The sequence below is a fragment of the Oncorhynchus gorbuscha genome, linkage group LG11, assembly GCF_021184085.1.
Source record: "Oncorhynchus gorbuscha isolate QuinsamMale2020 ecotype Even-year linkage group LG11, OgorEven_v1.0, whole genome shotgun sequence".
In the NCBI taxonomy this organism is placed as follows: Eukaryota; Metazoa; Chordata; class Actinopteri; order Salmoniformes; family Salmonidae; genus Oncorhynchus; species Oncorhynchus gorbuscha.
Genome location: NC_060183.1, coordinates 74010858 through 74038005, shown reverse-complemented (window position 1 = coordinate 74038005; position 27148 = coordinate 74010858). Strand labels below are relative to the sequence as shown.

The following is a 27148-nucleotide window of genomic DNA, read 5'->3' as shown; positions in this document are numbered from 1 at the left end:
GTCAGTTCTCTACCAACCAACCTCACTGCCCACCTCCACTCCTCCAACTGTCAGTTCTCTACCAACCAACCCCCACTGCCCACCTCCAATCCTCCATCTGTCAGTTCTCTACCAACCAACCCCACTGCCCACCCCCACTCCTCCAACTGTCAGTTCTCTACCAACCAACCCCCACTGCCCACCTCCAATCCTCCAACTGTCAGTTCTATACCAACCAACCCCACTGCCCACCCCCACTCCTCCAACTGTCAGTTCTCTACCAACCAACCCCGACTGCCCACCTCCAATCCTCCAACTGTCAGTTCTCTACCAACCAACCCCCACTGCCCACCTCCAATCCTCCAACTGTCAGTTCTCTACCAACCAACCCCCACTGCCCACCTCCACTCCTCCAACTGTCAGTTCTCTACCAACCAACCCCACTGCCCACCTCCAATCCTCCAACTGTCAGTTCTCTACCAACCAACCCCCACTGCCCACCTCCACTCCTCCAACTGTCAGTTCTCTACCAACCAACCCCCACTGCCCACCTCCACTCCTCCAACTGTCAGTTCTCTACCAACCAACCCCACTGCCCACCTCCACTCCTCCAACTGTCAGTTCTCTACCAACCAACCCCACTGCCCACCCCCACTCCTCCAACTGTCACTTCTCTACCAACCAACCCCCACTTCCCACCCCCACTCCTCCAACTGTCAGTTCTCTACCAACTAACCCCCACTGCCCACCCCCACTCCTCCAACTGTCAGTTCTCTACCAACCAACCCCCACTGCTCACCCCCACTATCAGTTCTCTACCAACCAGCCCCCACTGCCCACTCCCGCTCCTCCAACTGTCAGTTCTCTGCCAACCCTCACTCCTTTAACCTCCATTCCCTCCCCAAGATCCTCAAAACCACTCACACATTAGATCAGTCCATCAAAACACAATTACACGGCACCACTGGGTCAGTAACATGTCCATCCATCCAGCAGGGGGCAGCAGATCTTCTCTTCTCCCCCTGTATCTCCTTCCAGCCAGCTAGACTGACTATACAGAGTCTATTGTCTCAAGTGAGTCTCGCGCACCTGCCAGCAGTGCGGTGCTCTCAGATCTGCTTTTGCAGCTTTTTGTGTTACGCTGCATAGCAACATGTTCCGAGCACAGTTCTCGGATCAGCTTTTATGACTCGATCAGATGAGCCGCTCCTCTGGGGGAACCTTGAGCATGCTGTCCATCTCCAGACGTGCCCCGGCCACCTCCTGAGTGCTGGGGCTGTAGGCGCCCTCTGACTGGCGTTTCTTGCGGGCGGTGAGCACCATGAAGGTGATGCCAATGACAGCCAGCAGGACACAGAGGCACACCAGGGGGATGGCTATCACCAGCCACGGCACCCTCTCTTTCTGGGGCTGTTTCTGCAAGGCGGGAAAACAATCAGGGAACCAAGGGAGAAACGTCAGTGATGAGGAAATGACTGTGGCTAATTCTAAAATGACTTAATGCAAAACATTTTTATTTACACGTCATAATCATTTTAAAGAGTAAACCATTATAAATACCATTAAACATTTATTAATGTTATTAAGGCTCATGCATTGTAAAGATTACATACTTAGAAATGCTTACTAATCATTAAATCATTTATTATAGATGATGAATGCAAATTACTTCAAGGAGAAGGAGAATGAAGAAGTCAAGAGTTTCTTACGCTTGTATCGCAGAACAGACCGCTGTAGCCAGGCAGGCAAACACACCAGAACCTGTTGACTCGATCAATACATGATCCACCATTCTGACAGGGGTTCGACTCACACTCATCTATCTCCGTTTCACACCTGAGGAGAATAACACAGTAAGGATATTTCATGTCTAGACCAGAGCAAGCATCATGTGAGATATACAGTACCAGTCAAAAGTTTGGACACACCTACTCATTCAAGAGTTTTTCTTTATTTGTACTATTTTCTACATTGTAGAATAATAGTGAAGACATCAAAACTGAAATAACACATGGACTCACGTAGTAACCAAAAAAGTGTTAAACAAATCTAAATATATTTTATATCTGAGATTCTTCAAAGTAGCCACCCTTTGCCTTGATGACAGCTTTGCACACTCTTGGCATTCTCTCAACCAGCTTCACCTGGAATGCTTTTTCAACAGTCTTGAAGGAATTCCCACATACGCTGAGCACTTGTTGGCTGCTTTTCCTTCACTCTGTGGTCCAACTCATCGCAAACCATCTCAATTGGGTTGAGGTCAGGTGATTGTGGAGGCCAGGTCATCTGATGCAGCACTCCTTCTTGGTCAAATAGGCCTTACACCATCTGGAGGTGTGTTGGGTCATTGTCCTGTTGAAAACAAGTGATAGTCCCACTCAGCGCAAACTAGATGGGATGGCGTAATGCTGCGGTTGCCATTCTGGTTAAGTGTGCTTTGAATTCTAAATAAATCAGTGACAGTGTCACTACCAAAGCTCCACCACACCTCCTCCTCCATGCTTAACGGTGGGAACCACACATGCGGAGATCATCTGTTCATCTACTCTGCGTCTCAGAAAGACACGGTGGTTGGAACCAAAAATCGCACATTTGGACTCATCAGACCAAAGGACAGATTTACACCGGTCTAATGTCCATTGCTCGTGTTTCTTGGCCCAAGCAAGTCTCTAATTCTTACTGGTGTCCTTTAGTAGTGGTTTCTTTTGCAACAATTTGACCATGAAGGCCTGATTCATACAGTCTCCTCTGAACAGTTAATGTTGAGATGTGTCTGTTACTTGAACTCTGTGAAGCATTTATTTTGGGGTGCAATCAGAGGTGAATTTAACTCTAATGAACTTATCCTCTGAGGCAGAGGTAACTGTGGATCTGTCTTTCTTGTGGCGGTCCTCATGAGAGCCAGTTTCATCATAGCGCTTGATACTTTTTGCGACTGAACTTGAAGAAACTTGAAATGTTCTGGATCGAAGTACTGATGGACTGTCGTTTCTCTTCGCTTATTTGAGCTGTTCTTGCCATAATATGGACTTGGTCTTTTACCAAATAGTGTTATATTCTGTATACCACACCTACCTTGTCACAATACAACTGATTGGCTCAAACGCATGAAGAAGGAAAGAAATTCCACAAATTAACTTTTAACAAGGCACACTTGTTAATTGAAATGCTTTCCAGGTGACTACCTCATGAAGCTGGTTGAAAGAATGCCAAGAGTGTGCAAAGTGGTCATCAAGGGAAAGAGTGGCTACTTTGAAGAATCTTAAATGTAAAATATATTTTGATTTGACAGGCTCAAAATGGCCAGAAACAAAGAACTTTGTTCTGAAACTCGTCAGCCTATTCAAGTTCTGAGAAATGAAGGCTATTCCATGCAAGAAATTGCCAAGAAACTGAAGATCTCGTACAGCGCTGAACTTGTCTAATGTACTTGTCCTCTTGCTCAGTTGTGCACAGGGCCTCCCACTCTTTCTTTTCTGGTTAGAGCCAGTTTGAGCTGTTCTGTGAAGGGAGTAGTACACAGGGTTGTAAGAGATCTTCAGTTTCTTGGAAATTTCTCATATGGAATAGCCTTAATTTCTCAGAACAAGAATAGACTGATGAGTTTCAGAAGAAAGCTCTTTGTTTCTTGCCATTTTGAACCTGTAATCGAACCCACAAATGCTGATGGCTCCAGATACTCAACTAGTCTACAGAAGGCCAGTTTTATTGCTTCTTTCATCAGAAGAACAGTTTTCAGCTGTGCTAACATAATTGCAAAAGGGTTTTTCTAATGATCAATTAGCCTTTTAAAATGATCAACTTGGATTAGCTAACACAACGTGCCATTGGAACACAGGAGTGATGGTTGCTGATAATGGACCTCTGTACGCCTATGTAGATAATCCATTAAAAATCTGCCATTTACAACATTAACAATGTCTACACTGTATTTCTGATCAATTTGATGTTATTTTGATGGACCAAAAATGTGCTTTTCTTTCAAAAACAAGGACATTTCTAAGTGACCCCAAACTTTTGAACGGTAGTGTATATATTCTGGTATCCATCCCTATCATCCCAAGCAGTTTGGGGTGGTACCCTGGAATGCCTGATTTGTTAACAGCTGTATTATTTTGTGCATGTCATCCATTTTTGTCCCACACTATTGAAAGGAGTTTGGGAACTTACCTCTCCCCTGCAAAACCGGGCACACAGGTACAATTGGCCCCCCACAGTCCGTCATGGCAGATGCCGTTTTCACACTGAACATCCTCTTCGCATGTCAGTGGGGGATAAGTCCACCTGTTGGTGATGTACAGAATTACACCTTCACAATGGCGACTCAAAGCCTGTTTTATCTTCAAAACTATCCAATTTCCATAAATAGGTGTATAAATAAACATCAAAAGTATTTAATCGTGCAACTTATATTTAGAATATCCCTTTGTCACTTTAATATATTTCCACAAGGTATTCTGTATTTGATGTGATAGTTTGAGAAACTCCATATAAACCTTGAGTAAAACACATATGTGCTCGCTAGATAAACAATCATGTGAGAATCTGTTGTTCCACATGACAATGATCCCTGTCACTTACTGTGACACTAATTGGTTGGCGTTAACAGAAAGTCTACTCACTGGCAGAGTGGGCCGGTGTAGTCGTCTGTGCACTCGCAGGTGTAGCTGTTCACACGGTCCATGCAGGAGCCCCCGTTCTCACAGCCATGTTCCTCACACTCATTCAGGTCCTCATCGCAAGAAACGCCCCCAAACCCCGGGTTGCACACGCACTCGAAACCTGCCAACTCATCCATGCAGGTGCCGTGGACGCAGGGCCCAGATGCACACTCGTCCGTGTCCACCTCGCAATTTTCTCCCTCCCAACCTGGCTTGCAAACACAGTCAAACTTGTTAAAGAGATCCTTGCACATGGCGCCGTTCTGACAGGGGTCCGAATGGCATACATCCTCACTCATACAGCCCATACGAATCTCCTCGTCGCTTGTTCTGTGGAAGTGGGCAGGCTGTGGCGGGTGTAGGTCATCCACAAATGGTAGATAGACCCCGCTGACCCTTACGGCGCCCAGGCAGCCTGTGAAGCTCTCTGCGATAGCGACCTCCGCCCCTTCCTCGTTGAGGAAGTGCAGGGCACCTGCCTCCTCTGGGGTGCTGCTGGCGTCAGTGATGCCATCCACAGTGATGACCCAGTGTGACGCCTCGCTATCAGGGTCAGCCATGGAAATGCTCACCCGGTGCCATCCGCCGTCGGCCAAGTGTCGCACACCGGAGAAGGTCAGCACCTCCACACTGTTTCCACCGTGGATCTCGACACGGATAGAGGAGTCCAGCAGTCCCACCAGTAGGAGCTCGGCCCCGTGGGAGGCACGGAGCAGCACAGCGTTCTCTGAGCGGGTACGGAGCTCCAGGTACACGTGGGTCAGAGACGAGCCCAAGGAACCCTCTGCACTGTACTGCACCGGGTTGTTCTCGAAGGTAGCGTTGGTCACACCTGAGGGTCAACAAGTGGGTAAGACTTCAGATGAAAACACAAACTTTTTGTTTTATTAAAGCTATCTAGTACACATTTTGTTGTGTGGGGATTTCTCTCATTCATGCAATGACAGCTATACACTAAAGTAAATTAAAATGGCAATGCTTTTGAAAGAAATGGTGAAGAAACACTAAGTAGTTTTGCAAGACTTGTGTGATTTTCTTCAAGCTGAGAATTAGTTTAATATTTCCTCACACTCATATCCATCAGTCAGGTCCACACAATGTCCACCATTGACACACGGGTCACTGACACACCACACGCGCGTCTCGCAGGTCTTCCCAGTGAAAGCCACAGGACAAGAACATGCAAAGCCATTCCACGTGATGGTGCAGTCTCCTCCGTTCTGGCATGGCTCCGGCTTCAGACCAAAAGAACATTCGGTGAACATTTAAACAACATTTAGTCAATTTTAGTCCAGTCACAAGTCACTGAGTTGTCCTCATTCATTACTGACAATGTCCTTCTATTTCAAGATAATCTGAATTTTGATACAGTTGACATGTCACATTTACATCCTACCCCTCATGTCTGTAGTACTTCCCTCTGTTGATAAAATCTAATTGTATTTGTCACATGTGCAGAATACAACAGGTGTAGACACCTTACCGTGAAATGCTTACCTACAAGCCCTTAACCAACAGTTCAATAAATAATAGTAATGTGTCAGTTGTGTTATACCCGGTAGAATATTATTACACATTATTACAATAGGGGTCCTGGTATGAGTCTAGTCCTGGTATGAGTCTAGTCCTGGTATGAGTCTAGTCCTGGTATGAGTCTAGTCCTGGTATGACTCTAGTCCTGGTATGAGTGTAGTCCTGGTATGAGTGTAGTCCTGGTATGAGTGTAGTCCTGGTATGAGTGTAGTCCTGGTATGAGTGTAGTCCTGGTATGAGTCTAGTCCTGATATGAGTCTAGTCCTGGTATGAGTCTAGTCCTGGTATGAGTCTAGTCCTGGTATGAGTGTAGTCCTGGTATGAGTGTAGTCCTGGTATGAGTGTAGTCCTGGTATGAGTCTAGTCCTGGTATGAGTCTAGTCCTGGTATGAGTGTAGTCCTGATATGAGTCTAGTCCTGGTATGAGTCTAGTCCTGGTATGAGTCTAGTCCTGGTATGAGTCTAGTCCTGGTATGAGTGTAGTCCTGGTATGAGTGTAGTCCTGGTATGAGTGTAGTCAGTCCTACCTGGCAGGAGTTGTCGCTAATACAGCCCGGCTCTACATTCTCAGCATCGGCGGGGAAGTAGACCTCTCCCTCTGAGTTATTTAGTGTGCTGTTCCATGCATCCACGTCTAGATGCGCTCCATCCAGACGCAGGTCCTGCAGGCAGCCCTTGAAGTGTCCCCCCCAGGCCTCAGAGTTTTCCCCCTCCCTGGGGAGACCCCCTACGTAGGCCAGGTCCCCACTGTGCACCTCCACCTCGGGAACCTCCCCTATTCCGTAGCGCAGGCCGGCGTGCTGGAAGAACACCCGTCCATACTGGACCTCGACGTGTAGAAGTTGTTTTTTGCCGGTGGTCACGACGATGGGTGCCGTCAGTGGGTGGCTTTCGGGGACGGAGCTGACCAGGACTCTCCCCATGCCCAGGAAAACATTAAAGTAGGCCTGGCCCTCTTCTCCGTCCTCTCTGGGTCGCCTCAGCTGGAAGAGCAGGCCATCGGGCTTCAGAGACCGCAGGAAGAAGGAGACGCTGAAGTTGGCGCCGTGATCAGTGCCAATGTCATAGGCACTGTAGCTTACAGTTTCCTCATGGCTGTATGTCCAGGAGGGGAACTCTGTCAGAACAGATAAAAGGAAATAAATACAAACTTAAACCAGAGGAATAAACCATGTGTACCTGGCCTGGCCATAGAAAGACATTAGGTAACACTTTATTTGGATAGTCAGTAACATTTGAACGAACTATCTACTAACCCTAGCCCTAAACCCTTATCCTAATCCTAACCTTAACCTTAGCAAGCAGTTGGTTGTCAACAGATAGTTTGTTGATAGTATGACCATCTGTAAAGCATCTACCGTTGGACTATCCGGGCAATCCAAATCAATTGTAACCAAACCTTAGGGCAAATTACTCATCAAAAAGTGAAGACAAATATCTTAGAAAAAGTACTTTGATGAAGTGAGCAAGTGCTCTTGGAATTGCAAATGAGGTTAATTAGAAAACGGTCTGGATGGAATGTCCTAAATGTATGTCTTTCTCAGAAGACTGTATTATCAGATACATTGTTAGAAGGTAAATGTTGCTTACCATCGGCGCAGCTGTGACCGTGGTAGGGCCGGTAGCAGTCGCAGCGGTGGCTGATCCACAGGTCCACACAGTGGCCTTGACCGGAGCAGGGGTCAGGTTCGCACCACTCTGTCTTGCTACAGCCTAGCTCCATCTCATTGGCCTGCTCCTCTGGAAGGTTCTGGGGCAGGATGTCCTTGAAGTCGATCAGCAGGTCCTCCACACACCCCACAAACCCGCGGCCACTCTTCGTGTGCTCCAGCAAATCTCCGGGGGCACCGCCCACGTAGACGTGACCGAACGCCTCAGAGGGAACGAAGTGTGGCCCGTTGGGACCACCATCCTTCACCGTGCACCCTTCGCTGTCGCATCCTGGACCTTTCAGGTTAAAAACCAGCCCTTCCTCTTCGTTCACGTACACGTCAGCGTCGTGCCAGTCTCCATCGCTGACCAGCCCAGAGAATGCAACCTCCAGCTCGGCATCCTCCGAGAAGGCCTTGGCGCGAAGACCTCCACCCACAATCTCCAGCAAGAGGTGGCTGTCAGCATCGCCACGGTAGAAGAGCACCATGTCGGGCAAGGTGGTGCGAAAGCGTAGTCGGACTCCCTTCCCGTGGTGGTGGTGCTCAGCATGCCTCCGTCTCCTCCTCTCTTCCACTTCCAGGGTGACCATGATAAGGACGAAGCCCGGACTGGAGAATGAGAAGGTGGTGGGTGTGGAGCAGAGCTCACCGTAGAAGCCGTGGGGGCAGAGGCAGGTGTGGCCATGCTCTTCCTCTTCCAGCCACGGGTGGCAGGTGGCGCCATTCTGGCATTCTTGATCCACGCAGCCCAGGAGCTGGACGCTGCAGTGGTGGCCACCCCAGGGCAGCTTGTCAGGCTCAGCCTCAGGACAGTGGCAGGTGTAGCTGGCCACGCCGTCCTCGCACCATGCACCATTCAGACATGGCTGGCTCTCGCACTCATCAATGTTGATTTCGCAAATTTCACCTGAAAATGCAATGCACTATTTCAGTCAGACTTTTGAAGATCTATCTACCTAGAATTGAATCTACAGATCAGTCCATTCTTCTGATATGATAAAAACAGCACAAGGATATACACTGAGTGTACAAAACATTATGAACACCTTCCTAATATTGAGTCCCCCTCTTTTGACCTCAGATCAGCCTCAATTCGTTGGGCATGGATGGTGTAGAAAGCATTTCACAGGTATGTTGGCCCATGTTGACTCCAATGCTTCCCACAGTTGTGTCCTTTGGGTGGTGGACAATTGGAAACTGTTGAGCGTGAGAAAACCCAGTAGCGTTACAGTTCTTCACAAAAAAGGTGCGCCTGGCACCTAGTAACATACCCCGTTCAAAAGCAGTTCAATCTTTTGTCTTGCTCATTCACCCTCTGAATGTTACACAATCCATTTCTGAATTGTCTCAAGGTTTTAAAATCCTTCTTTAACTTGTCTCCTTCCCTTCATCTACACTGACTGAAGTGGATTTAACAAGTGACATCAAATAAGGGATCATAGACTGACCAGGTGAGTCCAAGAGAAAGCTGTGTCATGGAAAGAGCAGGTGTTCCTAATGTTTTGTACAGTCAGTGTCGATAATACTGTCCTGCTGTAATGATGTACATAAGTATACAGAGTTTTTGAAAACCTTACCCATAAATCCTTCTGGACATAAACAGGTGTAGCCATTCACCTGATCCTCACAAGAGCCTCTATTCTGGCAGGGTTCAGACTCACACTCATCAATGTTCACGGAACAGTTCTCTCCTGGAAAGAGACAAAGAAGCAACACCAACAACCTTATTCTCTGTCTGTGTGAAATGGCCAAAACAATTCAAAAAAGTAACCAACCTTAAATTTGCTCCTGTGCAACGTTCAATGTCAGCAAAACCCCTTTCCTTTCATTGGACTGCGTCTCACCTGCGAACCCGGGTGGACATTGGCACAGGTATCCGGCAGCGTCGGCGAACCTGAACTCCCAGTCCATCTCCCAGTGGGATGTGTCGGAACGCTCGAAACACTCGCCGTCGTTTTCACATGGCTGCTCAGCACACTCATCAATGTCCATCTCACAGTTCTCCCCCTCATAACCTAGGATAACCAATGACATGGAATTACACTGTATGTAGTACTGTTCACTCAAAGCCTAAACAAACTGCACTACTAGTAGACAATTATGACACCACCCTCTTTCACTCTCCAGTCGTCTGACAGCATGAACAACTGCACCTACTCCAGACATGAACAACTGTACCTACTCCAGACATGAACAACTGTACCTACTCCAGACATGGACAACTGCACCTACTCCAGACATGAACAACTGCTCCTACTCCAGACATGAACAACTGTACCTACTCCAGACATGAACAACTGTACCTACTCCAGACATGAACAACTGTACCTACTCCAGACATGAACAACTGTACCTACTCCAGACATGAACAACTGCACCTACTCCAGACATGGACAACTGCACCTACTCCAGACATGAACAACTGTACCTACTCCAGACATGGACAACTGTACCTACTCCAGACATGAACAACTGTACCTACTCCAGACATGGACAACTGCACCTACTCCAGACATGAACAACTGTACCTACTCCAGACATGGACAACTGTACCTACTCCAGACATGAACAACTGTACCTACTCCAGACATGGACAACTGCAGCACCATATCAGTTTAGTGTTTGTCTTTTTAACCCTGTTTGACAACATTTCTGCAAATGTGGTGGGCAATGGTAAGGTGCACATACCAGGCCAGCAGAGACAGGTATACTCTTTGACTCCCTCCAGGCAGGTGGCGCCGTGCTGACACGGGTCAGACGCACACTCAGGGATGTCCTCCTCACAGTGGTCACCCAGGAAGCCCGTGTCCTCACAGTCACACTCATAGCTGTAGGAAAGGAAGTCTGGGTCAGTTGCAATCGCTACATTGACATTCAACAAAGCAAATAGGCCAAATACAGATTAATGCAAAAAATGTAACAGATGGATGATTGAGATAAAGCTCACACACATACACATGGTAAGACACACTCTACACACACATACACATGGTAAGACACACTCTACACACACATACACATGGTAAGACACACTCTACACACACATACACATGGTAAGATACACTCTACACACACATACTCATGGTAAGACACACTCTACACACACATACACATGGTAAGACACACTCTACACACACATACACATGGTAAGACACACTCTACACACACATACACATGGTAAGACACACTCTACACACACATACACATGGTAAGAGACTACACACACATACACATGGTAAGAGACTACACACACATACACATGGTAAGACACACTCTACACACACATACACATGGTAAGACACACTCTACACACACATACACATGGTAAGAGACTACACACACATACACATGGTAAGAGACTACACACACATACACATGGGAAGACACACTCTACACACACATACACATGGGAAGACACACTCTACACACACATACACATGGTAAGAGACTCTACAAAACACACACACACATGGTAAGACACACTCTACACACACATACACATGGTAAGACACACTCTACACACACATACACATGGTAAGACACACTCTACACACACACACACACACATGGTAAGACACACTCTACACACACACACACATGGTAAGACACACTCTACACACACATACACATGGTAAGACACACTCTACACACACATACACATGGTAAGACACACTCTACACACACATACACATGGTAAGACGCACTCTACTCACACATACACATGGTAAGACACACTCTACACACACACACACACACATGATAAGACACTCTACACACACACACACATGATAAGACACACACACACACACACACACATGATAAGACACTCTACACACACATACACATGGTAAGACACACTCTACACACACACACACACATGATAAGACACTCTACACACACACACACATGATAAGACACTCTACACACACACACACATGATAAGACACTCTACACACACATACACATGATAAGACACTCTACACACACACACACACATGATAAGACACTCTACACACACATACACATGGTAAGACACACTCTACACACACACACACATGGTAAGACACACTCTACACACACACACATGGTAAGACACACTCTACACACACATACACATGGTAAGACACACTCTACACACACATACACATGGTAAGACACACTCTACACACACATACACATGCTAAGACACACTCTACACACACACACACACATGATAAGACACTCTACACACACACACACACATGATAAGACACTCTACACACACACACACATGATAAGACACTCTACACACACACACACATGATAAGACACTCTACACACACATACACATGGTAAGACACACTCTACACACACACACACGGTAAGACACACTCTACACACAAACACGGTAAGACACACTCTACACACACATACAAATGGTAAGACACACTCTACACATATACACATGGTAAGACACACTCTACACACACACACACACACATGATAAGACACTCTACACACACATACACATGGTAAGACACACTCTACACACACATACACATGGTAAGACACACTCTACACAGAAACACATGGTAAGACACACTCTACACACACACACACATGATAAGACACTCTACACACACATACACATGGTAAGACACACTCTACACACACATACACATGGTAAGACACACTCTACACACACATACACATGGTAAGACAAACTACACACACATACACATGGTAAGACACACTACACACACATACACATGGTAAGACACTCTCCACACACACATAGAAAAAGAGACACACTCTACACACACATACACATGGTAAGACACAATACACACACACATGATAAGACACACTACACACAAACATACACATGGTAAGACACACACTACACACAAACATACACATGGTAAGACACACTACACACAAACATACACATGGTAAGACACACTCTACACACAAACATACACATGGTAATACACACGGTAAGACACTCTACACACATACACATGGTAAGACACACTCTACACACACATACACATGGTAAGACACACTACACACACATACACATGGTAAGACACTCTCCACACACACATACAAAGACACACTCTACACACACATACACATGGTACGACACACTACACACACATACACATGGTAAGACACACTCTACACACACACATGGTAAGACACACTACACACAAAAATACACATGGTAAGACACACACTACACACAAACATACACATGGTAAGACACACTACACACAAACATACACATGGTAAGACACACTCTACACACAAACATACACATGGTAATACACACGGTAAGACACTCTACACACATACACATGGTAAGACACACTACACACACATACACATGGTAAGACACTCTCCACACACACATACAAAGACACACTCTACACACACATACACATGGTAAGACACACTCTACACACACATACACATGGTAAGACACAATACACACACATACACATGGTAAGACACACTACACACACATACACATGGTAAGACACACTCTACACACATACACATGGTAAGACACACTACACACAAACATACACATGGTAAGACACACTCTACACACAAACATACACATGGTATGACACACTCTACACACATACACATGGTAAGACACACTCTACACACATACACATGGTAAGACACACTCTACACACACATACACATACACATGGTAAGACACACTACACACACATACACATGGTAAGACACACTCTACACACACATACACATGGTAAGACACACTACACACAAACATACACATCGTAAGACACACTCTACACACAAACATACACATGGTAAGACACACTCTACACACACACATACACATGGTAAGACACACTCTACACACACATACACATGGTAAGACACACTACACACACATACACATGGTAAGACACTCTACACACATACACATGGTAAGACACTCTACACACACATACACATGGTAAGACACTCTACACACACATACACATGGTAAGACACACTCTACACACACATACACATGGTAAGACACTCTACACACACATACACATGGTAAGACACACTACACACACACATACACATGGTAAGACACACTCTACACACACACATACACATGGTAAGACACACTCTACACACAAACATACACATGGTAAGACACACTACACACACATACACATGGTAAGACACACTACACACAAACATACACATGGTAAGACACACTCTACACACACATACACGGTAAGACACAATACACACACACACGGTAAGACACACTACACACACATACACATGGTAAGACACACTCTACACACACATACACATGGTAAGACACTCTACACACACATACACATGGTAAGACACTACACACACATACACATGGTAAGACACACTACACACAAACATACACATGGTAAGACACACTCAACACACAAACATACACATGGTAAGACACACTCTACACACAAACATACACATGGTAAGACACACACAAACGGTAAGACACACTACACACACATACACATGATAAGACACACTACACACAAACATACACATGGTAAGACACACTCTACACACACACATACACATGGTAAGACACACACTACACACATGTACACATGGATTTTGTATTGTAGATAATATGTGGTAGTAGAGTTGTGGCCTTAATGTGTTGTGAAAAGTGTTATGGAATGTGATGTCATGTAATATTCTAACTTGTATATAACTGCCTTAATGTTGATGGACCCCAGGAAGAATAGCTGCTGCCTTGGCAGGAACTAATGGGGATCCATAATAAACCCCAGGAAGAGTATCTGCTGCCTTGGCAGGAACTAATGGGGATACATAATAAACCCCAGGAAGAGTAGCTGCTGCCTTGGCAGGAACTAATGGGGATCCTTAATAAACCCCAGGAAGAGTAGCTGCTGCCTTGGCAGGAACTAATGGGGATACATAATAAACCCCAGGAAGAGTAGCTGCTGCCTTGGCAGGAACTAATGGGGATCCTTAATAAATACAAATAATGTCCTGTCTCAATGTGAGGGGCTTAAGCTCACCAAAACGGCAGTCAGGCCCCAAAGTAATTGAAGGACAGGATTTGTGTCTGTCTGGTGGGGCAATCCTAAAAGCCTTGGGCAGTTACCTGTCCACCTTGTCCTGACAGATAGCCCCATTTAGGCAGGGATCGCTGGCACACTCGTCAATGTCCACTTCGCAGTCTGTGCCCTCGAACCCAGGCAGACACTCACAGGAGTACAGACCAAGGAGGTCATGGCAGGTGGCTCCGTTGCGGCACGGGTTGGACTCACACTCATCTATCTCCACCTCACAATTCACTCCTGTGAGAGGTAGAGGAAAAATCATCTGAGAATGTGATGAATGAGAAACAAACCATCTCCGAGTGTGAGTCAGTGAGGAACTGTACATCATGTACTAGGAGGGGGACATATCTTCCACAGACTGCACCATTGCATCTCATCTACATCAAGTCAACTTGTCCGTAGATCCTCTCTGCTCTTATGACAATACTGAAAGAAACACAAGCTAAATCAATTGTAAATTGTAAATGCAAGATAATCATATTTGTACTCTGGTGTTTGCTTCTCTAGCTATAAATAGTCAGTAGCATGGAATCTGCTTGTTGATGCCTCTAGATAGCTCAAGTGATAATGTAAAAATGCCTCAGTTGCCCGTCTCAACCCTTTCCTTGAAAATCTCCCTCGTCACTGATATGCTGACAAAGGAATGCATTAGTGCTGACTCTTCCCACCCCATTAGAGATAAGCATGAAGCCCTGAGACACAGACCAGACCTGCTGAGAAAAGAAAGGAGTGTATGAAAGTGTACAAGTTGTGGAGTGTTTTCTCTCACTCAACAGGAGACCTATCCACAGGGGCCAATATCCACAGGGGCCAATATCCACAGGGGCCAATATCCACAGGGGCCAATATCCACAGGGGCCAATATCCACAGGGGCCAATATCCACAGGGGCCAATATCCACAGGGGCCAAGCTGAAGATAAGACTAGAGATCTGAATCCAACGTCTTACTCTCTGTACTTAAAACGCTTAAAATTCTCTGTTTATCAAGAACCAAATGTACACTTAAAGGTGCAGTTAGTAAGATGACAACAACAAGACAAGATTAGCATAATTATTCATCTCTGCCAAGCCTCATTATTGGGTCTGCACAATTTGTACTGTTCTTTGTGGCACGAATGCACACCCTCGTTGGTTAATAGGAAATCATCCTGTTGTTAGTGATGATGTCAGCTTTAATGTGAAAACATTCTGGCATGGTGAATGAAGTACTAATATGAGATTCCTAAATCTGGCAGATACATTATGTCCAGAAACATTCAAAAGCAGAGCATCAGAGCATCAGATATCCCTCACACTGGAGGAAATGTTAGGTGAGAGACAGTGAGTTGTGGCTGATACAGGGTTACGGAAATGGTTGGAAAATTATACTTAATTCGAGACTGACTGAGTACAAACACAACACTCCTGTGGGCAGAGGAGTGAGTGTTGAAAAGGCAGAACAACTTACCTGTAAACCCTACGAGGCACTGGCATTTATACCGGTCCTTCTCGTTGATACAGGTCCCATTATTCTCGCAGGGCCGCGAGGCGCACTCATTGATGTCGATCTCGCAATTATAGCCCTGGAAGCCTGGCACACAGAAACAGTGAAACTCGGCCACGCCGTCCATGCAGATAGCGCCGTTCTGGCAAGGATGGGACGCACACTCATCCACATCCTCTTCACAATGCTCCCCGTCAAACCCCCGTGCACAGTGACACTCAAACCCCTCCTGTAACAGTATACAAGTCCCATTGTTCAGACACGGCTCGTCGATGCAGTCGGGCACCCGCTCTTCACAGTCCTCTCCTCCGTAGCCAGGTGGACATCGGCAGAAGTACCTGTTGACCTGGTCGATGCACTCTGTGTGGGGAAAAGAGCAAGGGTTGCTATGGCACTCGTCCACTTCCTCAGTGCAGTTGTCCCCAGTAAATCCTTCGGGACAGACACAGTGGTACTCGGACGTGCCAGGGGTGCTGGTGCAGTCTGAGCAGGGGGCAAAGGAGCAGGCGTTGTAGAGTTCGTCGCAGTCTTTGCCCATGTAGCGGACCTCGTTGCGAGGGGGGCAGAGGCACGCATAGTCATCCATGGTGTCCACGCAGGTGGCGCCATTCTGGCAGGGCCCGGACAAACACTTGTCACTGGTCGCCGTGCAGAATATACCTGAGGAGAAGAAAAGGAGAGGCTTATTGTTGTGCAAAATGGACAGTTTACCCGAATACAGTCAAGATGTCCTGACAAGTCATCACAACTTTGTCTATTTTTCACATCACATTTGGTGTGTTCACACAAGAGTCCTTTACATTTTTGGAGGGAAAAGTGGGTTGTTATTTAGTATGATGTTAATGGACTTATGCCATATTTCTATAACAACATCCTATGTGGGTGACGCCGGTACATCTCTGAATGTCTCCCAGATATCTACACCGTGTGAGCCAGGTGCTTGCACAATGTTGTTTTGTTGAGTGCCACTCTAAGCCGATTCACAACCAGCTTTGGTCCAGATTTGTAGGCTATTGGTTCTGACACAAAAACATTGGCAAAAAATGTTATGAGGTTGTAAACATCGATAGTCTACTGCACTACTCTGCTAGAAGTTCATAGTTGGAGGTATTTTAGTTGTGTTTCTTTGGGGCTGTTCAGCAGCTGTAAAACGTCTCACCTCCGTGCTGCAATGAAAACGAGCACAATCAAACTTAGTGATGCAAAAGGTTCCTCTGATAGATGTTTGTACTTTATCAAGAAGCACATTACATCATTTAAAACCACAAAACTGACGTCCAATCATTTTGTCAACAACATCTCATAAACACTTATAATGTATTACTATTTATCATTTGAGTGTCTCTAACGTTTAGCCACCTGGTTAGATGGTGGACAAATAGCAGTGCTAACTTAGTGAACCGTGGCCAAAGTTAGTAGGTCCCTCTGTGCTAATCCTGATATGTGTATTCACCCTGACATTTCCTTTCATCTTCTCCTCCCTTAATTCGAAAGGACAAATCGTGTAGGAGAGAGTCCTGGAGCAACTGTAGAGTTCATGGCCTCTTTCGCAGTAGACGCCCAGTGCTAAACTAAAGTTAAGAAACGCTCCACACACTACAAAGTATTTTTCTGTTGGCTTTGTTTTGCGTAGCTAGTTTAGTGCTCATTGACAGATTGTTAACAATGGGCATCTGGGGTGTCTCACGTCCTAATCTTTCCTGTCACTCCCAAACGGAATGATGACCACCCCTAGATCACCACAACAAAGTCTGAAAATATTTTCCCTCGTAGCTTGTAGGCCTAGAATCCAGAGGACTCTCAACTGAGCAAGGAAAAAAAGAGAGAGTGCCATCTAGCTAACATTTACCTTGTTTGTTTAGTAATTGCTATGGTAAAGCTAAAACAAAAGTTTCCCGGGGAACCTTTTAGGAGAGACCAATGCACTGGGCTAAAGGCATACAGGGGAATCCAGGGAGCGAAGAAGTGTCTTGACGGAATTCCAGCCACGAACCCTTGAAGGTAGAGCAGATAAGATGCAGATCAGATGCATGGTCTGCAGACTATCAAGTGTCCACTCGACAGGTGAGGTTTATGGGGTGGATAACTACGAGTTAGCACGCTAGGTTAACTTCTCCAGGTCGTTAGCTTGGCACAACCTGATCCCATAGTACCTCTCTCTCATTTAACACATCAGCGCTCACATTTCCTCTCAGGAAGTGTGTCAGGGAGCTCTGACTCAATTGATTCTAATCCATGTTTACTACAAAGTAAATTATGTTAATTTACACATGCAGTTTGTTACGAAGCACATGTCATTGACCGTTGATGTTTTTTCACAGATCATGTAATTACCACATGGATACAAACAGTTGAAATATATTTTATGATCACAATCACTATCAAAACTCAACTATGGCAGTGAGTAACTTGACTGTCATAAAGTTAGAGTCGCTTATGTTTTTCATAGAAAATGGGGTAAAAAAAAAAAAATCTGCAACACTGAATGTATTGTGCTCGAGCCCTCTCTAGCCAGACCCTGTGCCCTCTGTAGGTACATGGAGCTGAACCACAGGAGGCTGCTGAGGGGAAGATGGAACATAATAATGGCTGGTGTTAGATGTATTTGATAACATTCCACTAATTCCGCTCCAGCCATTACAACTACCCGTCCTCCCTAATTAAGGTGCCACCAACCTCCTGTGAACTGAATAGAGCAGGACGCTTTTGGGAGGAGGAGGGGGGATTTTCTGTCCATCCGCTATCTCCCTGCACCGGCCAATTGTGTGAGCCCAGTGTGGAATCAGTCCACATTCCACAGATTGAACAGACCCCCATCCCCCACCTCTAACGTCCACCCCACCATCCCAAACGACCTCCCCCCCACCACCACCGTCCACCCCACCATCCCAAATCCACCCTCACATCCATCCCCCACACTTTGATCAGTGTTCTGTTCCGAAATTCTCATTGGAGCGGAAGATATTAACGATGAAGGGAGTAGACAGAGGGAGGGAGGGAGGGATGGGGTTAGGGAGGGAGGGAAGGAGGGATGGGGTTAGGGAGAGAAGGAGGGATGGGGTTAGGGAGGGATGGGGTTAGGGAGAGAAGGAGGGATGGGGTTAGGGGAGGGGGAGGGAGGGATGGTTAGGGAGGGAGGGAGGGAGGGATGGTTAGGGAGGGAGGGAGGGAGGGATGGGGTTAGGGAGGGAGGGAGAGAAGGAGGGATGGGGTTAGGGAGGGAGGGAGGGATGGATGGATGGAGTTAGGGAGGGAGGGATGGATGGGGTAGGGAGGGAGGGAGGGGTTAGGGAGGGAGGGAGGGGTTAGGGAGGGAGGGAGGGATGGGGTTAGGGAGGGAGGGAGGGGGAGGGATGGGGAGGGAGGGAGGGAGAGAGAGAAGGAGGGATGGGGTTAGGGAGGGAGGGAGGGAGGGATGGGGTTAGGGAGGGAGGGATGGTTAGGGAGGGAGGGATGGTTAGGGAGGGAGGGAGAGAGAGAAGGAGGGATGGGGTTAGGGAGGGAGGGAGGGAGGGATGGGGTTAGGGAGGGAGGGATGGGGTTAGGGAGGGAGGGAGGGAGGGATGGTTAGGGAGGGAGGGAAGAATGTTGCAGACACTGTTGGTGTGGCGCATGGTCCAAGAGATTGACCTCATCTCTCACACACAGCATTAGTGATGTTGGCCAGGTTTTCCTTTGGGACAGAGACATGTAGGGTCATAGGTAGACCAATCCGACAACGTTTGGCTAGGAGCATGGTTGGCTATGAGCACGGTTGGCTAGGAGCACGGTTGGCTAGGAGCACGGTTGGCTAGGAGCACGGTTGGAAACGCTTTCCACCGTCGGTCGTCTTATAGCTGTGTCTGACAGATGGCCTTGGACATAAGCTCTTAACACCCCTGGACCTGTCACTGTCACCGGTACAGATTGACGGACAGCATCAGACACAGAGAGAGCCCTGGGCATCTTAGTGTAGGATCTAGGATCAGTTTTGCCCATCTTTTCGATCATATGGGACAGGGAGGACCTGATCAGCACTCCTACTCTGGGATACTTTATGAATACAGGCCCTGTTCCCTGCCATGACCACAGGCCCTGTTCCCTGCCATGACCACAGGCCCTGTTCCCTGCCATGACCACAGGCCCTGTTCCCTGCCACGACCACAGGCCCTGTTCCCTGCCATGACCACAGGCCCTGTTCCCTGCCACGACCACAGGCCCTGTTCCCTGCCACGACCACAGGCCCTGTTCCCTGCCATGACCACAGGCCCTGTTCCCTGCCATGACCACAGGCCCTGTTCCCTGCCATGACCACAGGCCCTGTTCCCTGCCATGACCACAGGCCCTGTTCCCTGCCATGACCACAGGCCCTGTTCCCTGCCATGACCACAGGCCCTGTTCCCTGCCATGACCACAGGCCCTGTTCCCTGCCATGACCACAGGCCCTGTTCCCTGCCATGACCACAGGCCCTGTTCCCTGCCATGACCACAGGCGCCGTTCCCTGCCACGACCACAGGGCCCCTCATTTGGAGGTGACATCAACTCCCTGACCACGTGTGTGAAAACGGCGACCGTCTGCGACGACCACTGACCCCTTCATCACACCCCTCTGAGCCAAACTTAGGCGCTCAGGGAACACCCACAGCGCAAGGGCGACACTCGTGATTGACCAAAGAAAAGAGAAATGGAAATAAGTTCTTCCAGTTTTTTTCAGGAATCAAGTAAAGTCAGTTAGTTAGGTAGTGTCCGTCAGTTGTTATTCAGTTATTCAATTTCTTTCACTGTATTGAAAACAAGGTATTAGAGGCAGCTATTCAGAAACACATGGAGTGGAAAGAGTCACTTTGGAATATGACCACCATGCCTTAGACTCACCCTACTGAAACTAAGTCACCATGATGGCTTTGCCAAAATGTCCATCAGTCTAGGTATATCTAGGTGCACCCTGTGTATCAGTTAGGGTGGCCCCACCCTCAGCAGGTTCGGTAACAACCAGATGCATCCGGTTTTCGGGGGAAAGAGAGCCTGTGACGTAAATTCCACTTTTGGACGTTAACAAGGTGACACGCCATCTTAACTCCTCCTCCACATTTACTGGATTGGTTGAACAGTGCAGAAAATAACCTCCATCGACAGGACCAGAAAGAGACAAATGCTTGCTATGTTAGGTTAGGGTGAATCTGATACTAACAGAGATTGTTTGGCAAGGACTGAGAACTAAGGATACGCTTACACAGGCAGCCCAATTCTGATGAATTGCCCGATTATTGGCAAAGATCTGATCTGAGCTGACTGTGTAAACACAGCTAGAGACTGTTTGCAAAAACATCAGAGTGCTGATGTAATCACTTTGGAAATAATTTTTGTCTGTGATTGGAGCAAGTTCTTTTCCCGAAGTTCTGTCTGTGATTATTGAAATTTCTGTTCCCCAACCTAGCAGTATGGGAATCCATAACATAGGGGAACAGGTTATCCATAGTATGATTTCTGAAATACAAACCTCATTTGACAATGGAACCTCAATGTGATGGAGTCCATGATAAAGTCTCCCATTGTGAGGTCATCTAATCAAAGTCAGAGAGTTACTTTCAGGCCAAGAGAAATCCCTTGATCAGCTTGTCAACTAGTTGAACGATCTGTCACAACAGCCAGAGCTTATGGCTTGATCTGAAGCAGAGAGACATCTACAAAAGAAGATCGCTCAATAGCAAGCAAGCTCAGTGTGTGCAGGCAGTATGCTGAACAGTGTCTAAAAGGTTCTAACGAGACTCAAAGAGTCTCAGGGCGCTTCCTGGGGTCTCTGCAGGCTATTGTGTTTTTCATTCATTCAACTGTCTCGAACAGCCACACACACTCATTCACACACACTCATTCACACACACTCATTAACACACACTCACACACCTGCCACCGGCGACCCTTGGATACTGGAAAGCAGCCAGGAATTCCTTTATTGTGCGTGCATGTGTGTGTGCCCAACCCTGAATCCGGGAAAGGGACTGGCAAACACATGACTCCCCCCAAAACTCGGAGTAGGGTTGCCATGGCAGCCCTAAAAGTTATGCAGGGGGCTTAGGGAGGGCCAGCGACCTCCCCTGACCTCCTCCTCCAACTCTCCTGTTGGTGAGGGATGCTGGGATAGGGTGGTAGCAGTGATGGGGTAAGAAAGATGGAGGGTAATGGGGTAAGAAAGATGGAGGGTAAAGCCAAGCTGTTTAACCTCACTCTTCCCTCACCTCACGCTGTGGCCCACTCATGGAGGAACACTTTGCTGGCTCGCCAGAAGGCAGGTTGTCACATCTCATTTCTGTTTTAAAGGTGCATGGAGCTTGCTGTGTTTGTAGGAACTCAGAGGATTACAGTGGGGCTTTTGGCGGGTTTTAGCTGCATGGCAAATCCCTTTAGAGAGCAGGGGGAGTATAAAAACTTGTAGACTTAGTCCGTAGTCTCCCGTTGAGGTGAAAAGTAGCATGGTAAAGAAAAGAAAAGGTCCCGAAGTTGGACTTCGTTGCACAGAAAATATCACATTTCTCTATGCTCATGAGAAGGAATTTAGGTCATTCGTTTTTTTATTTCAGATGTTTGGAACCAAAACAATTAAGATTCTGTAGTACACAATTAAGACATTTTTCATGCATTATGCTCAAAGCACTAATTGCGATAATGATGATAGTCACACTGACTGGGTAATTACAGCTGTATAATGGAGAATTGTGATAAGATTGAACACTGTTCTCTTCGGGACCTGGGAGAGCCACACCATTTGTTCTGTTTCCTCCCAGCCCAGTGCTTTAACACCTGGTTCATAATGATCAGTTCAATCAGGACTCTCCAGAACCAGGAAGGAAGACCCTGAGATTGGTGATGAATGTTACCCTGGGCATCCATGCCCCATGCACCTTTTCTTCGAATGCACATGATATTAACATCTTACATCTCATGTACCTGTTATTTAATGTTAAAGTAAGAATATGGCCCTCTACATGGGTGGGAACATGTAATTTGTTTATAGTATGCTCTGTGAATCAGTATCAATATTGTACGTATTGAAATATTGTCAGCCCCTTCAATTTAGCCTGGAGTGAACCAGAAATGGGCTTAGCCTCCCAGTGAGCAGTGAAGCTGTACCGGACATAAAATAAATGACTGAAATGTGGAAATAAATTCACCAGAAATGAGAACGGGCTAAGTAGACAACCCTGACATACACCCTTTTAAAAATTGGACCCTTTTTTCCACTCCACCATCTTCAACTCTCCTTAGAGGCAGGTCAGATAGCCTTTCTGACCTTGAGAGCGTTTCTCTGGTCTTAATCTCTTCCGACTGATTTCGGCCAATCCCCATGCTCCTCTAAGCTCCTGATAGCAGGATACCTGAGCAGATTATTACTGAGAGGCTCTCTGCATGTTCTCACTTCTCACTTCTCACTTCACACACACATGTTCTACATACACATTACATAACAATGCCCGCATATACCCACACTTGCGCATGTACACAAATATATTCTGTATGTATACTCACAACTTCAAGCTCTATGCATGTACACAGGTTACGTATTCTCACAACTTTAAGTACTATGCATGTACACAGGTATATACTTATTCTCACAACTTCAAATACTATGCATGTACACACTCTCTATCTCTACGTAAGCATGTAGACAAATAAATATCCTGAAAACGCACACGCTCATACACCAGTCATACTTGCGCTGTACATAAACACACATACAGGTAGACAGTCACAAAAGTATACTAAAGTGTTGACTGTGATTTGAGCCCCGGATTTGGACTTTTCACCGAACTTACCAAAATACAATCCACTGGTCCATGATGACTGGGCCTGACTCACTATAGATGACAGGTCCTGACTTACTATAGATGACAGGTCCTGACTTACTATAGATGACAGGTCCTGACTTACTACAGATGACTGGTCCTGACTCACTATAGACGACTGGTCCTGACTCACTATAGACGACTGGTCCTGACTCAGTATAGACGACTGGTCCTGACTCACTATAGATGACTGGTTCTGACTCACTGTAGATGACTGGTTCTGACTCACTATAGATGACAGGTCTTCACTGTAGATGGCCTGTACAGACTCACTATATATGACTGGTTCTGACTTACTATAGATGATGGTCCTGACTCACTGTAGACGACTTGTCCTGACTCACTATAGATGACTGGTTCTGACTCACTGTAGATGACTGATCCTGACTCACTGTAGATGACTGGTCCTGACTCACTATAGATGACAGGTCCTGACTCACATTCTGACTTACTATAGATGACTGGCCCTGATTCACTATAGATGACTGATCCTGACTCACTGTAGATGACTGGTACTGACTCACTATAGATGACTGGTACTGACTCACTATAGATGATGGTCCTGACTCACATTCTGACTCACTATAGATGACTGGTACTGACTCACTATAGATGACTGGTCCTGACTCACTATAGATGACTGGCACTGACTCGCTATAGATGACTTGTTTTGGCACACTATAGATGACTGGGCCTGACTCACTATAGATGACTTGTTTTGCCTCACTATAGATGACTGGGCCTGAATCACTAGATGACTGGTACTGACTCACTATAGATGACTGGTCCTGACTCACTATAGATGACTGGCAATGACTCACTATAGATGACTGGTCCTGACTCACTATAGATGACTGGCAATGACTCACTACAGATGACTGGGCCTGACTCACAACAGATGATTTGGCCTGACTCACTATAGATTACTGGTACAGACTCATGTTTACCTGCACCTGATTCTGCACACACACTCTAAAAGGGAGGCTCCTCTGGGGGCGGCCAGACTTGACAGCCGTCTCCCACACCTGCCTCCACTCTCCACTCAGCAGCTCTGATGGACTGCAGGGTCCTAACCTCTCTGCTCAACACCACCCTCCATCTCCCTCTCACACACACATTTCTCTCTCCCATCCAGCTTTTTTGCCCAAAACCCCCTACCGCAAGCAAGCATGCACTCTCTAGCTCACACACACACACACACACACACACACACACACACACACACACACACACACACACACACACACACACACACACACACACACACACACACACACACACACACACACACACACACACACACACACACACACACACACACACAGCACCTCCTCATTCAAATCCCCTTCCCAAACACACACTCGATAACCCACACAACCCCTTCTCTCCCACTCCAACCTCTAAAAGAGGGCAAGTCATAGCTAAGACAGTTCACTCTTGTGATGTCACCACCTTCCCTGTTCACTGGTGCTTATCTAACGCAGCTATGCCTTTTATGTCTGTGGAACCTGGCCATGGGCGTGGGATGCCAGTCACTCTGGACTTGGGGGTCAGCAGAGTGTGTGGTGATGACACCTACCTCACCTCTACCTACACCCACCTTTCCTCTACCTACCTCTCCTCTACCTACACCCACCTTTCCTCTACCTACCTCTCCTCTACCTACACCCACCTTTCATCTACCTACACCCACCTTTCCTCTACCTACCTCTCCTCTACCTACACCCACCTTTCCTCTACCTACCTCTCCTCTACCTACACCCACCTTTCATCTACCTACACCCACCTTTCCTCTACCTACACCCACCTTTCCTCTACCTACACCCACCTTTCCTCTACCTACCTCTCCTCTACCTACACCTACCTTTCCTCTACCTACACCCACCTTTCCTCTACCTACACCCACCTTTCCTCTACCTACACCCACCTTTCCTCTACCTACCTCTCCTCTACCTACACCCACCTTTCCTCTACCTACCTCTCCTCTACCTACACCCACCTTTCCTCTACCTACACCCACCTTTCCTCTACCTACCTCTCCTCTACCTACACCCACCTTTCATCTACCTACACCCACCTTTCCTCTACCTACACCCACCTTTCCTCTACCTACACCCACCTTTCCTCTACCTACCTCTCCTCTACCTACACCCACCTTTCATCTACCTACACCCACCTTTCCTCTACCTACACCCACCTTTCCTCTACCTACACCTACCTTTCCTCTACCTACCTACCTCTCCTCTACCTACACCTACCTTTCATCTACCTACACCTACCTTTCCTCTACCTAGACCCACCTTTCCTCTACCTAGACCCACCTTTCCTCTACCTACACCCACCTTTCCTCTACCTACACCCACCTTTCCTCTACCTACACCCACCTTTCCTCTACCTACCTACCTCTCCTCTACCTACACCCACCTTTCCTCTACCTACACCCACCTTTCCTCTACCTACACCCACCTTTCCTCTACCTACACCCACCTTTCCTCTACCTACACCCACCTTTCCTCTACCTACACCCACCTTTCCTCTACCTACACCCACCTTTCCTCTACCTACACCCACCTTTCCTCTACCTACCTCTCCTCTACCTACACCCACCTTTCCTCTACCTACCTCTCCTCTACCTACACCCACCTTTCCTCTACCTACACCCACCTTTCCTCTACCTACCTCTCCTCTACCTACACCCACCTTTCATCTACCTACACCCACCTTTCCTCTACCTACACCCACCTTTCCTCTACCTACCTCTCCTCTACCTACACCCACCTTTCATCTACCTACACCCACCTTTCCTCTACCTACACCCACCTTTCCTCTACCTACACCTACCTTTCCTCTACCTACCTACCTCTCCTCTACCTACACCTACCTTTCATCTACCTACACCTACCTTT

General features: G+C 46.9%; 1 protein-coding gene across 1 annotated transcript in view; it reads right to left on the bottom strand.

The window, feature by feature from the left end:
- Positions 1-827: 827 nt before the first annotated feature.
- The window catches only part of crb2a (crumbs cell polarity complex component 2a), a 33845-nt gene continuing 7524 nt past the window's right edge, over positions 828-27148 (bottom strand). Inside the window, exons 2-13 of the mRNA XM_046290445.1 lie at positions 16386-17081; positions 14979-15174; positions 10514-10653; positions 9670-9840; positions 9403-9516; positions 7764-8732; positions 6701-7290; positions 5710-5875; positions 4602-5472; positions 4150-4263; positions 1689-1815; positions 828-1395 (exon numbers count right to left, since the gene is read on the bottom strand). Of these exons, the coding sequence (XP_046146401.1) occupies positions 1174-1395; positions 1689-1815; positions 4150-4263; positions 4602-5472; positions 5710-5875; positions 6701-7290; positions 7764-8732; positions 9403-9516; positions 9670-9840; positions 10514-10653; positions 14979-15174; positions 16386-17081 (4376 nt within the window). The 3' untranslated portion in view covers positions 828-1173. The remainder of the gene's footprint in view (positions 1396-1688; positions 1816-4149; positions 4264-4601; positions 5473-5709; positions 5876-6700; positions 7291-7763; positions 8733-9402; positions 9517-9669; positions 9841-10513; positions 10654-14978; positions 15175-16385; positions 17082-27148) is intronic.